Source organism: Idiotropiscis lumnitzeri, chromosome 4 (genome assembly GCF_059441095.1).
Source record: "Idiotropiscis lumnitzeri isolate Australia: NSW breed Sydney's pygmy pipehorse chromosome 4, RoL_Ilum_1.0, whole genome shotgun sequence".
Lineage (NCBI taxonomy): Eukaryota > Metazoa > Chordata > Actinopteri > Syngnathiformes > Syngnathidae > Idiotropiscis > Idiotropiscis lumnitzeri.
In genome coordinates, this window is record NC_142394.1 from 28,654,276 (window position 1) to 28,668,687 (window position 14,412).

A 14,412-nucleotide genomic window follows, 5' to 3' on the forward strand; every position below is an offset into this window, starting at 1 on the left:
TGACAAATGTTTCAGTGCAAATTAGGAAAACGCGCACAGCTCCAAGAACGAATACATAACGAGCATCTGCCCAGCCACGCGTGCTCCGCGAAACGAAAACTGATTTGAGATGAGCAAACAAATTCTCTCTGCATTGTTTGAGAAGCTTTTATTATTATGTTTCCTCAAGGTCTACTGCAGCTTAGCATCCGCATAAAAGTCCTTGTCAAGTCAATCGAAATGCCTTTGTGGATTTGTGTAATTGGACACCCCACAGAGAGGAGTGTTATAAAACCAACACTTGCCAAAATGTAATCATTAAAAAAAAAAAATGAGGCTTTTAATTCTGAAAAATCAATTTGTTGTCTCCGCTGGTCGACGCTGCTACCAAATCTCGCATCATAACTGCTTCAAGTGTCCGGCGGTTGGAATACATGCCACAACAAAGACCTGAACTCAAAAGCGGCCACAGAAGCCTGAAGCTCCGCCCCCTGTGAAGTCTGACCACAGCAAAAAAAAAAATCTTTTGGTCTTTCTCTGCGTGATGCGCATGCACTCGTGCTTAACGAAGCGCTCTAAAGATGACAAACAACGTCGCAAATGCGCCGGATTGCCGCGGTTGTCAACAAAGGCGGTTAAGCAGCAAGGAAAAATAAATGATCCCGTACAACTTCAAACTTTCACTCTTTGGCTTATGTGAAAAGATGATGGGCTCGAGTGACGTAGCGTTGCCTACCCCCGCTTCATCTTGGTGAAATCCACAGCCACGAGTCTGTAGGACATGGCCTTTTCGTTCAGGTAACGGCTGTATCTTCGAATGAAGGTCGACATGTCGTAACCTGGGAAACAAAGCGTGCGGCTTGAACGACATTCGTGATGAAACAAGCAGAGAGAAGATGCCATTTTTTTTTTTTTTTTACCTTGCAAGGCTCCCTTATCCAAGAAGTTGGTCAGGTTGAACAATGTGTTTCTGGAGGCCAAGTATTGGATGAAACGCTGAGTGATGAAAAGAAGAGACATTTGTTGCGGGAAACAAAACAAAAAAAAAAGCCACAAATAGACATTTTGGGGGTTGAAGAAAATTACTCCAACAAACCGCTCGTCCAACATGCAAGTCTTCAGTAGACAGAAAATTGAACTTTTCAACTCCTCCTCAGTTTGTCATCACATCTGTAGTTGCATCCGTGAACGCGTGTACATTGTCTTGGAAAATCGTCAGTGGGCTTGTGGAGCTCCACATTGAGAATCTCCGTCAAGCCCACTTAAAATACCCAAGAGATTTGCCACTTTGCCAATTTGGCAGCGAACCACGGGCGGATGGCGCGTCGACAAACACATTTGCTTACAGACATATGTCTCGCATTCAAGTCCTTTCCAGCGGCATTGGAAGCGTTTAAAGAAGCATTCATTTGGGTTTCTTCCTTTTTTTTAATTTTTTTTGTCTGCCTGCACACAAGGCTGTGAGGGGAAATACAGCACCCATGTGAGGACAGAAATTGTTTTCCACATGGATAATCATTCATCTTGAGCAGACACTTCCACTATAAATTCCGGCTTGAGCATATCGCGCCACTTTAAACTGCAAAATGTTTTTAGTGTAATGTGCGAACATTTTAATATCAGGGCTACTGAACGAACGCATTTGGATGGATGTACATTTGCAAACTGGTGCCAAGTGGCTTCTAAACTTGTTTCTTTGCCAAATATATACAGTCGCGGAAATGGAGACAGAAACACTCAAGCTGGAAGTCAAAGCCCCGCCGGGGCCGACTATGATCCGCCACACACTTGTGAGATGCTTCAGGAAAGAATCAGACGAGGAAAAAAGGAAAAAGAGAGGAGTGCATGCAGCTTCATGTTCGTATATTGTAAACATGGTGGAGGATGGCCTGATGTATTATTTATGCGGTTCATCCAGGCTCGCATCTTTTCCTGTGTCAAATTCGCAACAAATACTGGAAACTGCATATTGCTTCCAAAATTCATGGAACACAGGGAGGGGGGCTTGCTTTGGTTAAAGCAGACGTGAACAGCTAATATTTGGGGTTCAATTATGTGGCGCTCCCGGCAGAGGCAGAGCCAATTACAGGAGTTCCACTTAAAGCAGAAAGAAACGTGAAGACAAAAGAATGCAAATTCTGGAAGAGCGGCTCGTCGTAACAGACGACCAGAAGCATTCCGCGGAGGGAAACGCCATCATTTCATGGAACATTAAACAGTCCGAGAGTCCTGCCACAAATACTGCAGAGGGAGAACGCGTTGGGAATTTCATTAAGTCACCACAGACTCACAATAAACATGATTGAAAATTGCAACATTTGGGCTCCTAACAACCACGCGAGCTGGTTGCCAGGGGCCAAAATTGCGTCTTGGAAGCAACGCAAACATGAACTGCATGTGACGAGATGATGTGTTCAAACACAAGCCTTTTTTTTTTTTTTGTCCTTAATAAGATATCTTTGGAGAGATAAGTCAGTTTGGAACAAAGTGACTGATTTGACCTTTGCGCTAATCAACCGCAATTGGCCCGAGGTGATTGTTATGTCAGTGAAGGGATCGCAGCTGTTGGACTGCCTTTGTGTGACCTCAATAAAAAAATTAAAAAATAAAACATTTTAAAAAACGCAATGTCAATCAGCATGCCATGTTTAGACTAGCGAAGACGCATTGAACATTTCATTGCAAATATTTTGTTTCCATTTTAAAAAACAATTGAAAAAAAAAAAATCTAATTGAATCCAAATCGGGAACTGAATCCGGGCTTGAGAGAATTGTTACATCTATGCAAAAGACTCTAAAATGCAGGAATATCGTTTTGCAGAGGATAAAGAATATATGCCCGTGAGTATCGTTACATTGTCTGTCAAATAGCTATCGGTCAGGTGACTCATGTCAGGCTCGTTTATTTGTGTCACTCTGCTCTGCAGGGGACTGCAAAAATGTCACAGAAACAAATGTTTTTGATCGGGGACAAGATGTGCTCCAGTATGAGCACATCAACAGTGTCTCGTGTCGGCCGTACCGCTTCACACGCATTCACAATAGGAAAGCAGCGTGTCCCACTGACATTGGCAATCTCGCCTCATCAGTCCCCTCTTATGACTCTAATGACTCTCACTCATCTTCTCCTGAGCTCGATATATGCGTTAGTTGACAATACAACTCGCCACCTTCATCACGTTTCATTCAGAGCCTTGGCTGTAACAATCCAGTCCGGAGGGAGACCGAATTAATGAAGCGACATTATTGTAATATCGTGTTCCACCTTGTGCTGCGACGCTCTTCGTAAACACAAACATGAAAAAAAATGAAAAAGTCAATACCCAGAGGAGAATTTTTCAGTTTAAAAGGTCACGGCTGCAGAGGCTTAATTTTCTAGACAAAAACACTGACTCACTGTTACAAAAGCCAAAATGAGGGACATGAGTAATAAACTAAATAAAAGAAATGAAATAGAACTAAATTCATGGAAAAAAAAAAAAAAAAAAATATATATATATATATATATATATATATATATATATATATATATATCCAAAATATTTTACAAAAAATTATGTATATATATAAAAAAGCAACTATCCATTTGTATTTTGTATGAAATTCCTTTGAGGGACAAAGTTCCAGTGAGGACAGAGAGAAAGACCCGAACATGGTTCTGGAACCGAGGGAGTGGAGCGCTCGCAGTCATTGTTTTGGGGGCTTCCTGTTGGACTCTTTTTGCTTTGTTACACAACGACACAAGCTGATGTGACTCGACAAGGAGGGCCTGAACTAGGACCTTCCAAATTTATATTACAAAAAAAAAAAAGAATTTTCTACTAGCTAACATTCACACTGCAGAGGGCGTTCACGTTTACATTACATAAACAAATGCAACGTCGAATGTGAACGAAAGGCGTCTGTGATGTGACATGCATGCGGACAAAGCACAACATCAAGTGACGTGCACAAAAAACAAACAAAAGAAAAATGATATCATGTGGGACACTGTTACTGGAAGTAAATATAGCCCTGCGTGTAGAGGCTCATTTTCTCATCTCATAATGCCAGAGTAGCAAGGCGGAAGGAGGTAGACATATTTGTCGACATTTATTCTCATAAAACGCAAGTCAAGTTATAAATATTTGTACAATTTTGACATTTTCATGTAGGGGTGTACTCGCTTTTGTTGCCATTGTTTTAGACATCAATGGCCGTTAGTTGTCATTTTGAGGAGATGTAAATGTACACTGATACAATTACTATATTGTAGCAAAGTTGTCGTCACCTGAAAAGATGAAATCAAACAATGTGTTTGATAGCAAAATCACATCAAGCTGGCCCACAACAACAAAACGTTTTCAATTAAAATGACCAGCTTGCGCAGCGCACTCTTCATTTTATAGATTGCCAAGCCAGAGTTGTACGGTCTATTGACCCCAATTCTGTGGGTTCTAATTTTACGGCCAGATTTCTTTCAGCTGTGACCAAAATGGATGGTGTGGCCATGAGGGAGAGGGAGAGGGACACCTGGCCGCCGAGCTGGCGTCAGCACAAATGTCCCGACAGTCCTGATGAATGCAGGCCCATCAGTTCACGCTCGACGACAAAATTCAACGTATGGCAAGTTATTTGTGCTCTTTGCAATTACCGCATTGTCGGTCGGCACAGTTAATAATCTATTAAAATGTATTATAAAGAAAAATCGTACCTACTGCCATGTTTGTAAGCAATTAACTCTAAAAGATTAAATGCAAATGTATTGCGCCTTCAATTTCAATGTATTAAAGGAAAGTTTAAGGCTCATTCCAACGCAACCGCATCGGAACAACCTTTAACATTGGCAGTCAAAATAAGATTGATTTGAAGGCAACAAGTCAGATAATGCACGGCATTTTGGGAACATCTCTAAAAAAAATTTTTTTTTTTTAAAATCCCCGCAGCTCCACACTGACCTACTTAGCATCATTTTGGTTGAAGAAAAAGAATTTGCACAGCTTGTGCGAACATTTAACACAGTTGTGTGATCAACGAGTGGCTCTGGATGGTATTTATGGTCTTCACTTCAGAAGTGGCCCAATTATCGAGGCTAGCGTTTGATGAGACCACCATTTCGGGGTTTGGGGGACACCTGGATTGAGAGATCAATCGGACAGATGGTTGCTTGACATGACGAAAACAGAACAGAACACTAACTTCTTCCTCTTTTCAGACAAAGTTGACGCAATAACCCACAAAGGGGAACATTACTTTTTGTCAACACAAATGATCTGGAAAAAAAGGATCCATCCATTATCTGTACCGCTTGTCCTCACAAAGGTCGCGGGGGGTGCTGGAGCCTATCCCAGCTATCTTCGGGTACACCCTGAACCGGTTGACAGCCAATCGCAGGGCACACGTAGACAAAAAAAAAACATTCACGTTCATTCTCAATTTAGAGTGTCCAATCAACCTGCCATGCATGTTTTTGGAATGTGGGAGGAAATTGGAGTACCCGGAGAAAACCCACGCAGGCACGGGGAGAACATGCAAACCCCACACAGGAAGGCCGCAGCCGGAATCGAAACCACGACCTCTGCACTGCGAGGTCATCATGCTAACCAGTCGGCCAACCGGAAGACAATTAGGAAACACCAAAAACCAAAAAGAGCATGAACCCCTGCGCATACGTAGATACACAATAACGTTTTCTCACGTTGTGCAACTGCTTCTGTTTTTTTTTTTTTACTAGCACTAAATAGAGCATATTATCTCCAAGTTGCTATTTCCATTCTTGACTGAAACCACGACAACTTTGTTTTTTAATTACATATTGTATAACACATGACAAACATTCTATTTCCCAACATAATTCTGCTTGGAGTATTTTTTTTTTTGAGAATTTGCTCCTGTTTAATCAGTTTTTACTTCCCATGCGGAATTTACAATGTTTGACCCTGACTAGCAATGCCGCATTTGTGCGCATCTGTGTGTGTGTGTGCGCGTGTGTTGTGTGTCCTACCTCATTGCCATACATCATGAGGTGGTGCGTGGTGATAAGCGCTTTGAAGACCACCACCCAGCTGGAATTGGCCGTGCGCTCGAACAGCGTGTCCGCCAACTGGGGAATGTTCACGTTCATCTCATTGGTGCAGTGGATCAAATCTGCACACGACGCCAAACGGCAAAACACAAAAGAGGTTATGAGGAAAAAGAGGTTGGATGCTTTGCACTCACAAAAACAAAATGACATGCAAAACAGAAAATTTCTCAAACGGTCATCAATAATGAACTGTGATGAGAACAGAGATCTGCATTTTGTCGATCTGCGTCGACCTCCCTTCTGAGTCCCTTTGTGCTTCACCACAGAACATTTTGAGCAGCCAGTTCCCACACCTGGTAACGACGGAAACAGCTTCTCATTAGACTACCGGAGGATGGCGACGGCAGAGAGGGAGGGGGGGGGGGACGTCACGACAGATACTTCATCATCATAATGGGCCTCATGCTTGCGCATGCAGCCTATTTTGACGTAGCCTTCACTCACTTAACACATAATCACAGCGACTGCATAGTACAAGATGACACCTCTCCCACCTGCCTTGGCGGGCTATTTAGCCGATACAAATGAGGCATATTGCAGCTCATTTAGAGGATTGAATGAGATTTTAAACAACACAAGTGCTTCATGTGTCACATTGGTAGTGATTGTTCATTAAAAAAAAAAAAAAAGAAAAATGGCGACAGCTCACAATATAAATTAACATTGCACTGTCTACCAGGAATAAAGTACCACAATTGCCGTCAAAAACAATACCATACCAAGTTTTAAGAAGATTTGTATTTTTTTAAACTGCAGCGACAGCTTTCTCGATGGATACAAACTAGTGCAACAGATCACATAAGCCACATTTTGGATGCGATCGTTTTTTGGGTTTGCAGCTTCCTTAAACATGTCGGTCGGAAGGACCATGAGGAATAAGACCCAGGGAAAAAAAATCCTGTAACATCAATTTCAGGACTCGTTTCACCTCAAGTGAACAAAATTGCTATTATCGTGAATGCCTTTATTTTTTATTTTTTCCCACACCAACCATTACGCGAACCGTTGCACCACTGCTACAAACTCGAACATTCCTGAGAACCTTGCATATGCACGTCTTTGTCATCTGGGATTATTTAGCCAACAAAGCCTGTCCGCAAGACATATTAAAAAGCTACTGGCAGGGGAGCATATCGCTGACCGACATTTTGAATTATACACAAAATAAAGAGCGACAGGAACAGGTTAGCGCGTGACACATTTCAAAGACATCCCTTCGTACGCGTGTGAATTATTCTGTGATTAACGATCTCGATCGCGACTGGTTGCATTTGACGAGGCAATTCCTAAATACCGTTTGGAGAAGAGTTGAGCACACAGCTATGCAATTGCGTTGAGTCATGAGCCATAAAAGAAGACACTTGCTAGACAGTAATGGTGTAAATGAGTAGCTACGACATTCTACTTACAAGTTTGTATAATGTACACACCCAACAAATACATACACTGTATTTCCTTGTAAAATCAAACGTACAAATAATTTAAAAAAATTATATATATATATATATATATATATATATATATATATATATATATATATATATATATATATATATATATATATATATATATATATATATATATATATATATATATATATATATATACTACTGAATCAAAGTCAGACGGTCCCGTCGCCAAGAGGCTACATGTGTTGACTTAATCGGGCCGAGTGGAAAGCATTGGATGTCACTGATCCCAGAGCTGAAAGAGGGAGGAAGTGCAAGGCCAAGTGCGTGGCAAACAAAGATGAATCAACGTAAATGGCGGACAGAAAGAAATCCGCGATTAAACGAATAAAGATGCCAGTGGCGCCATAAGAAATAAAACCCTTACCACCTTTCTACCTTCACCCCTGCTCTGACTAAACATTCATTACATTCTTGTTAACGAAATCAAATGTAAAACAAACACGCTTTTAAAAAAACCATAATTAACAAACTAATTATTTATGCTAATTAAACAAGCATGACAACTACAATTATAGCGAAAGTGTTCTTTGTTTTCCTTTTCCGTACATGAGCTTTCGCGTTTCATTCGACATGTATTTATTTCAGTATTACTGTTCAGCCATAAAGATGGAAGGTCAAACAGTCATTTGGGAATTTTAATTTATTTTATTTGCTTTATTAGAATTCACTTTTACTACAACTATTATAGTATTTTTTTTAAATCCTGCACTTGACAAATAGTCCTTATTTATTTAGGTATTTATTTATTTAATGTTTTTTAAACTAAAACTAAAACTAAACTAAAACAAAGCATTAAAAAAATAAAACCAACAAACTTGCTCCAAAAACAAATAAAAACTTTATGAAAGCTCAAAAACTATTCGAACCCGAACAGTGAACGGGCTCTTCCGCCTGCTCTTGTGAGGGCCTTTGTTATCACTCCTCTTTGACCTCGGTGGCCTCCGATGGAGCCACAATAGACCAGAGACTTCCTGGCACCAAGTGACACGTGTGTGCTTGTTGTTTGTTACTCTATGTAAGGTTCCTGCAGTCCCTCTGTATTAACCGGTACTGCAAACTGACTGGACAATTGCTGAGTAACAGACTCAACTGAATTTTACTGTTCAGCGATTTGAAGACCCAACAGCAGAATATTCAAAAAAGTGCACAGGTAGCCTAGTACGGGTTGGCCAGAACAGGACTTATCTGCTCCGTCTCACGTGTTCTAGTCAAGAGGCCAGCATACATACAGTACGTACATCTGCTACAAATTAACACCTGGCACCAAGTGCACCTCGTCTGGCACTTCATTCCCATTCGTTGGGTAGACTGAAAGCAGCACCTCCGCCTCCATCCAGTCCTCCAGACAGTAAGCGCTGAAGAAGTGTGAAGAAAGGTGGAGAAAACCCACCGCAGTCTCTTGCAGACGGCGACAGATTTTCTGCCGCATCCAATTGCTTCTTTCATCACTCATGTTTGAGAAGAGAAGCGTTTCCTTTTCACCGAAAGGAACAAGTGATGACGGGTGTTAAAATGGGAGCAGATTTTGTAGTCAGGTGGAAGGAAAGACGGAGGAATCAACAAATTAACAAGAAAGTAGCAGCGAGGAAGGAAAGGGAACGAGTGTCACCGCAAGTTTGTCTATTAATAGATGAGTTTGAGCGCTGTTGTTTTTAATTCCACCCCGGAGGGCTAGAAAAAAAAAAAAAAAAAGCGACATCTCCTCGCAGAAACAAATACAGACTCCCTCTTGCGTCTGGGGCTGACTCGATATGATCACCTGCGGCCTAATGGGACTGTCTCCAAACGACAGACTGCGTCACGGCATTAAGACAGCTCGACGCACATCGGTAGAGTGCAGCAGACCTAACAAGCGGCTAAACCCGGGCTCCCGAGAGAACGTGGCTATAAATACCCCACCCCCCGCCCCCCACCCGTTTCCCCGCCACATCAGACAACCCCTGAACGTTCGCGATTCACACAGCAAGACGGAAGAACAAACTCGTATGTGTGCTGTATTTATGCGTTCACTTGGCAATCCAAAGAGCTTCTACTTGCAGTTTGCTGAAAGTGGCACGCAGTCCACAGCAAGCAACGAAGCTCCTTTCCCGCCCGGGAGTGTCAACTGGGCCTATCTTTAGTCCGCAGCCAGGGAGGGGCGACCCCTGCTCTGTTTGGATAGCATTCGACTCATTTCACATCAAGTTGCAAGATAGCCCGAGATGTGAATCGATGAAAATGCTGCGACAGCAAAGCGCCACTTGATTGTCGCGCACGAGTGAGTCATGTTGTGTGTTTTTTTTTTTTTTAAAGTAAAGTAGCAGTTGTTTGAAGCTTTAGATTAGAACCACCATAACATTGATGGTAATTTCCAATCGGCCGTCAACGATTAGCATTATACGAATCAAACTGCACATTTGAATCGGTCATTTAGGAACCCCCCCCCCCCCCCCCCCAAACTAGTAACTTTGCCCGTGCATTAATGACAAGGTCGCCGACAACCCGCATTATTGTGGTCACCATGATCACCATTCAGGTTCCCTTGCCAACTTAGTCCATTTAACACCAGCCAGCCAGCGGCCGACGTTGCTGCCATGACAACAGAGTGCTGGTGGAAGGGAAACCAGCCTTGACTTTAAATGTCACAATTCTTTTGTAACCGCTGTGAGATGGCGAAACAACAGCATGAAACAACAATTTAGCGACTCCTTAGGAAATGGGCCCAATGCGATTTCACCCGGGAAAAAAAAAATGCTCATTGACTTTTATGGAGACCGCTTGCGTGGATGCGATGGAGGGACGACTCCTTCGGTTTGCTGCTGACACCCAAAGGATTAATCACGCATGTTTTCAAAGCAGATGCATAAAGAAAAAATATTTTAGATATGGACATAATATATTTGATTTTTGATCATACCTTTCTCAATGCAGGGATAAGATTCCAAATCTTAAATTAAAAACAAAGGGTTTGATCCGAAACAACAAAATGACCACAAAGTCATTTTTCCCAGTGCAAACGGCTTTTGAAAATGTCGCCATTGTGGGACTAATAAAGGCCATCTTTATCTTTTTGGTTAAAAAAAAAAAAAAAAAAACACTATTCAAGGATGGCACAAAACTGCCAAACAAGAAAACAACATTTGGTTTGTCCAGCATATCATTCTAAATCCGCAAAAAAATTATTAGCTCTACTCCTGTTGTCAGCACAGCGCTGACAGTATAGGATAGCAGTAGACCCAGCGTGAGTGCCACCAAGATATTGCTGAAATCTAGTGGTGATTGGTGAAATTGCAACTTAAAACTTCAGTTGACCCCTGAATATTCGCAGTTTGGCACCGGCAGATTCGCAGAATCCGTTTTTTTCCCGCCATATTGTTTCATATTTTCAATTTTTCTAATTGTTTTCAGGATTATTTCTCATATTTTGCCCCATTCTATCAGTGTTTAAAAGTTTTTCAGGATAGTTAATAAAAATAGAACATTTTGTTTTTGAAAAAGAAATAACGAAAAAAATATTACTTCAATGTATTATTTTTTTTTTGCACATTATGATTTTGCAGTATACATTTTATCTGAATATTTTAGTATTTGACATTTTCTGGCCTTTATTTATGGCCTATGGAATGATTTCACTGGACAACGCCCCCAAGAAAAAAAAACAATCATGATATCAAAATATTGAATGTTAAATATTAAAAAAAAAAAAAAAAAGAACTTGTTGATTTCATGGTATATGAATTTGAATTTGTACTGGCTCGGTCGGGCGTGAGTCACTGAATTTTGGCTGGCGCTGCACCGTCACGTCGTGGCCCCGGGCTATCGGGCCACCGTCCATGTCGAACCCTGATACGAGATGTGCTGCCATGTCAATCTAATCTGCCCATGACCTTCACAACCAGCCGTGCTTGCTGATCTCACGTTAAACTATATAAGCAAGACCATCCTAATGTCCACGACGTCAGTATTTTTCCCATCCTGATTGGACGGTCCGCGCAAAACCTGTTCCACCCAACTTCAATTAGTAAAACATGGATTGTGCTGGTATTTAGAGTCAGATTAAGTGAGAAAATACAGTACAAGGCGGCTACTGTGTAATTGAGGTGAACTTTCCAAATGGTGACGGGAAGTGGCTTTCATATTGTTCCTATTTTCACAAGAGGTGTCTGAATGTCACACTTACTGCTGGCTGCTGATGTTGAAAGGCCCCTGGCGGGGCCGCAAATATGCCAGTGAGATCATTCCCAGCTTGCTGTCAGACAGATTTTCTTTTAGGCGAGGGAAGAAAAGTCGCATTTTTGTCTCTGAAAAGGAAGGTTGCAAACTTTTTTTTTTTTTTTTCCCCTGAAGTATCAAATGCAACCAGCGGCGCGCCGTGTGAGCGAACCTCTTGGTTTCATTTCCTCTCACCACATCTGACTTTTCAGGAAAACCACATCCTGCCACTATTTCCTTCAATGCTCAAGCAACATGAGAACTCCGCTTGGGTGCCGCCTCAAAAGCTCTGCAGAACTTGGCGGAGGTCAACGGCGGCATGGCGCTGTGCTCGAGCTGTTTATCGTCAGTGTGGCCCTTTCCCACAGTTTCAACCGAGGAGGTGCAACTTTGCGCCTTCTCCCTGTTGATGGCACTCACGAACCGGCTGCACTGACGACCTCAATCTGCCCCCACCAGCCCCCCCCCCCTCCTTTCTCCGTCCCTCGCCAGACTCGGTTGACACGGAGGTTGTCGCACTCACAGAGAAATCAATAGCACACAATTATTAAGCTGAACGTAGCGTTTTAGCTGCAAAGGTCAGGACAGCTTTGCGGTACAGGACTTCAAATTGACACTGCAACACTGCTCAACATTATGTTGATGGATGACAAAAAGCGGTCCTTCTTGTGGTGTTTATTTCAATCAAGTTGTTGTGTAAATTAAAAAAAAAAAATCAGGTGGAAATTTCCTGCCGTAATCATTTTTAAATGTGAAGTTGGCATTTTATTTTCTTATGGCGGAAATTAAATTACGTTACGGGGAACATAATCATGGTTTGGTTGAGCATCGTGATGTTTAAATAAACAATTTTGAATTGCCTTTTGTTTTGTATAACATGACAAGTGGAATCTTTGTGGAATTTTTCAAAATAGTTCAAATGCCTCTCAAATCGTCCTGAACAAATAAATGCATGAAAATCCATTGATTCTTGCAAATAATGTTCCATTAGTAATTTTTTTGAGTCGTGTATTAGGAAAAGTAATATCTGTTGGAGATCTCCTTGGAATTTTGGCCTGTACGAGCTCATTGGTGGATACTTTGAACTGAAACTTCTCAGCCAATCTGAGAGGGGCTTCCCTAAGAAGCAGATGAAACTAAAGGATCAAGGAGAAAGTTATGTTGAGAAATAATGAAGGTTATGCTCTTTAAGTTCGAAGGCTGGTTTTGACCAGATTTTCTGTAGGTGATACATTAAAAAAGGTGTGACATAACCCAACGCAAATTTCGCAAGTCCTCCTGAACCCATCATCTGATCTTTTTAATTATTGTTGCATTGTGCTCAGGTTGAAAACCAGTCATCACTTTTACAGACTTTCATTTTTGAGAAATCTTATCTGGATGCTGTGTCACCTTCATTGTAGAATTCAACTGGGAGTGACAACTTAAAGCAAGCATACTTGACCTCTAATGTTTTCTTGTACAGTCTCAGTAGAATTTTTAACTACAATTGTTTTGAACTCGGCATAACTTTCGGCATGCTAAGAAGTGACCTTGCTAGGAGCTAAGAATCGTTTTCAGATGGTGAGTAGTATTAAAGGAGATACACTCACAGTCCAGATGTTTCTTCTTGGGTCCGCTCACTTCGTGCGTGGTGGCCTTGCACACCGCCTTACTGATCGCCGATCCGGTCATACTGTGCTGAGCTGCAGCGATCCGGTCGGTGATCGATTGGCCAGACATGACGTCTCCTTCTTTAGGTTCCACAAATGTGACTTTCCCACCGGTCCAGCTCAAAAAAAAGAAAGAAATGGGGAAGAAAAGGAGCACAGGGATCCTATCAGTGGGTCGACTCCCGGCGAGGGACACTTGAATGTGACTTGTCTGTTAAGTCAACGGAAATGTCTTTTTTTTTTTTTAATGTTCTGCTTTCTCTAAACCTACGACACTATCCTGAGCTAGTCTGTGTTAGCTCATGTTTCCGCTGCAATCCTCCAGCCAAAAGAGAGTCCCGCTGTGGTATTTGCCAACAGTGGAAATAACTTTGTGGGCATAAATAAACATAGCTTACTGGCCGCTATGTCACACGGACGACGTTGTGGTTTCACGCAGGACACCCCAAGGGGGAGGAATGCGAGCAATCCGTGTGAAATCGCGACAACAAACAGTCGCCCTCTGCAGATTTTTTTTCCCTTTTTTGGGGGAGTTCCTCCTTCCTCCACGTCAACTTGTTAGCTCGTTAGCTACTAAAAGTGAGAGTCAACTCCTCCTTCGAGCTTAAAAAAAAAAGTCACACAAAATCGAGAAGGGCTTTTGGTAGAACTTGTAAAAATCACACCGGGGGAGCGCAAGCGATGACAGGTGACATCTCAGTCGGGGGGAAGAGGGCGCGAGGGGCGGAGGGTGTTAGCCGAAAAAAAGCTACTGACATTAGCTCGCCAAAGTGTTGAACCGGTGGAAAGGTTCAGTTCTAAAATGACAGCCGCTGGTGCTTCGTGGCTCGTCTTCGTTCTCCTTTGGCAGCGTCCACGCTATTGGCAAGCCCCCGTCACCGCAACGTGGAACGTCTCGACGTGGGGTTGTTCTGAGACACAGCAAGGAAAAGCCTGGACGGCTGCTTCAGTCTCCGTCGGACAAAATGGCAGCGTAAAAAATCAGCTGATCTCACAACCGAGATGCCTTCATGGACGAAACATAGCCTCGGAATTGCTAGGAGCTACGCAAAAC

General features: G+C 42.2%; 1 protein-coding gene across 5 annotated transcripts in view; it reads right to left on the reverse strand.

The window, feature by feature from the left end:
* LOC148339050 (phosphatidylinositol-binding clathrin assembly protein) overlaps positions 1–14,318 on the reverse strand; it is a 29,426-nt gene extending 15,108 nt beyond the window's left edge. For all 5 annotated transcript variants that reach the window (XM_088292938.1, XM_088292936.1, XM_088292939.1 and 2 more), the window contains exons 1-4: positions 13,299–14,318; positions 5,963–6,105; positions 900–975; positions 716–818 (exon numbers count right to left, since the gene is read on the reverse strand). In XM_088292938.1, coding sequence (XP_088149064.1) covers positions 716–818; positions 900–975; positions 5,963–6,105; positions 13,299–13,428 — 452 coding nt within the window. In that variant the 5' untranslated portion in view covers positions 13,429–14,318. The remainder of the gene's footprint in view (positions 1–715; positions 819–899; positions 976–5,962; positions 6,106–13,298) is intronic.
* Positions 14,319–14,412: the final 94 nt, after the last annotated feature.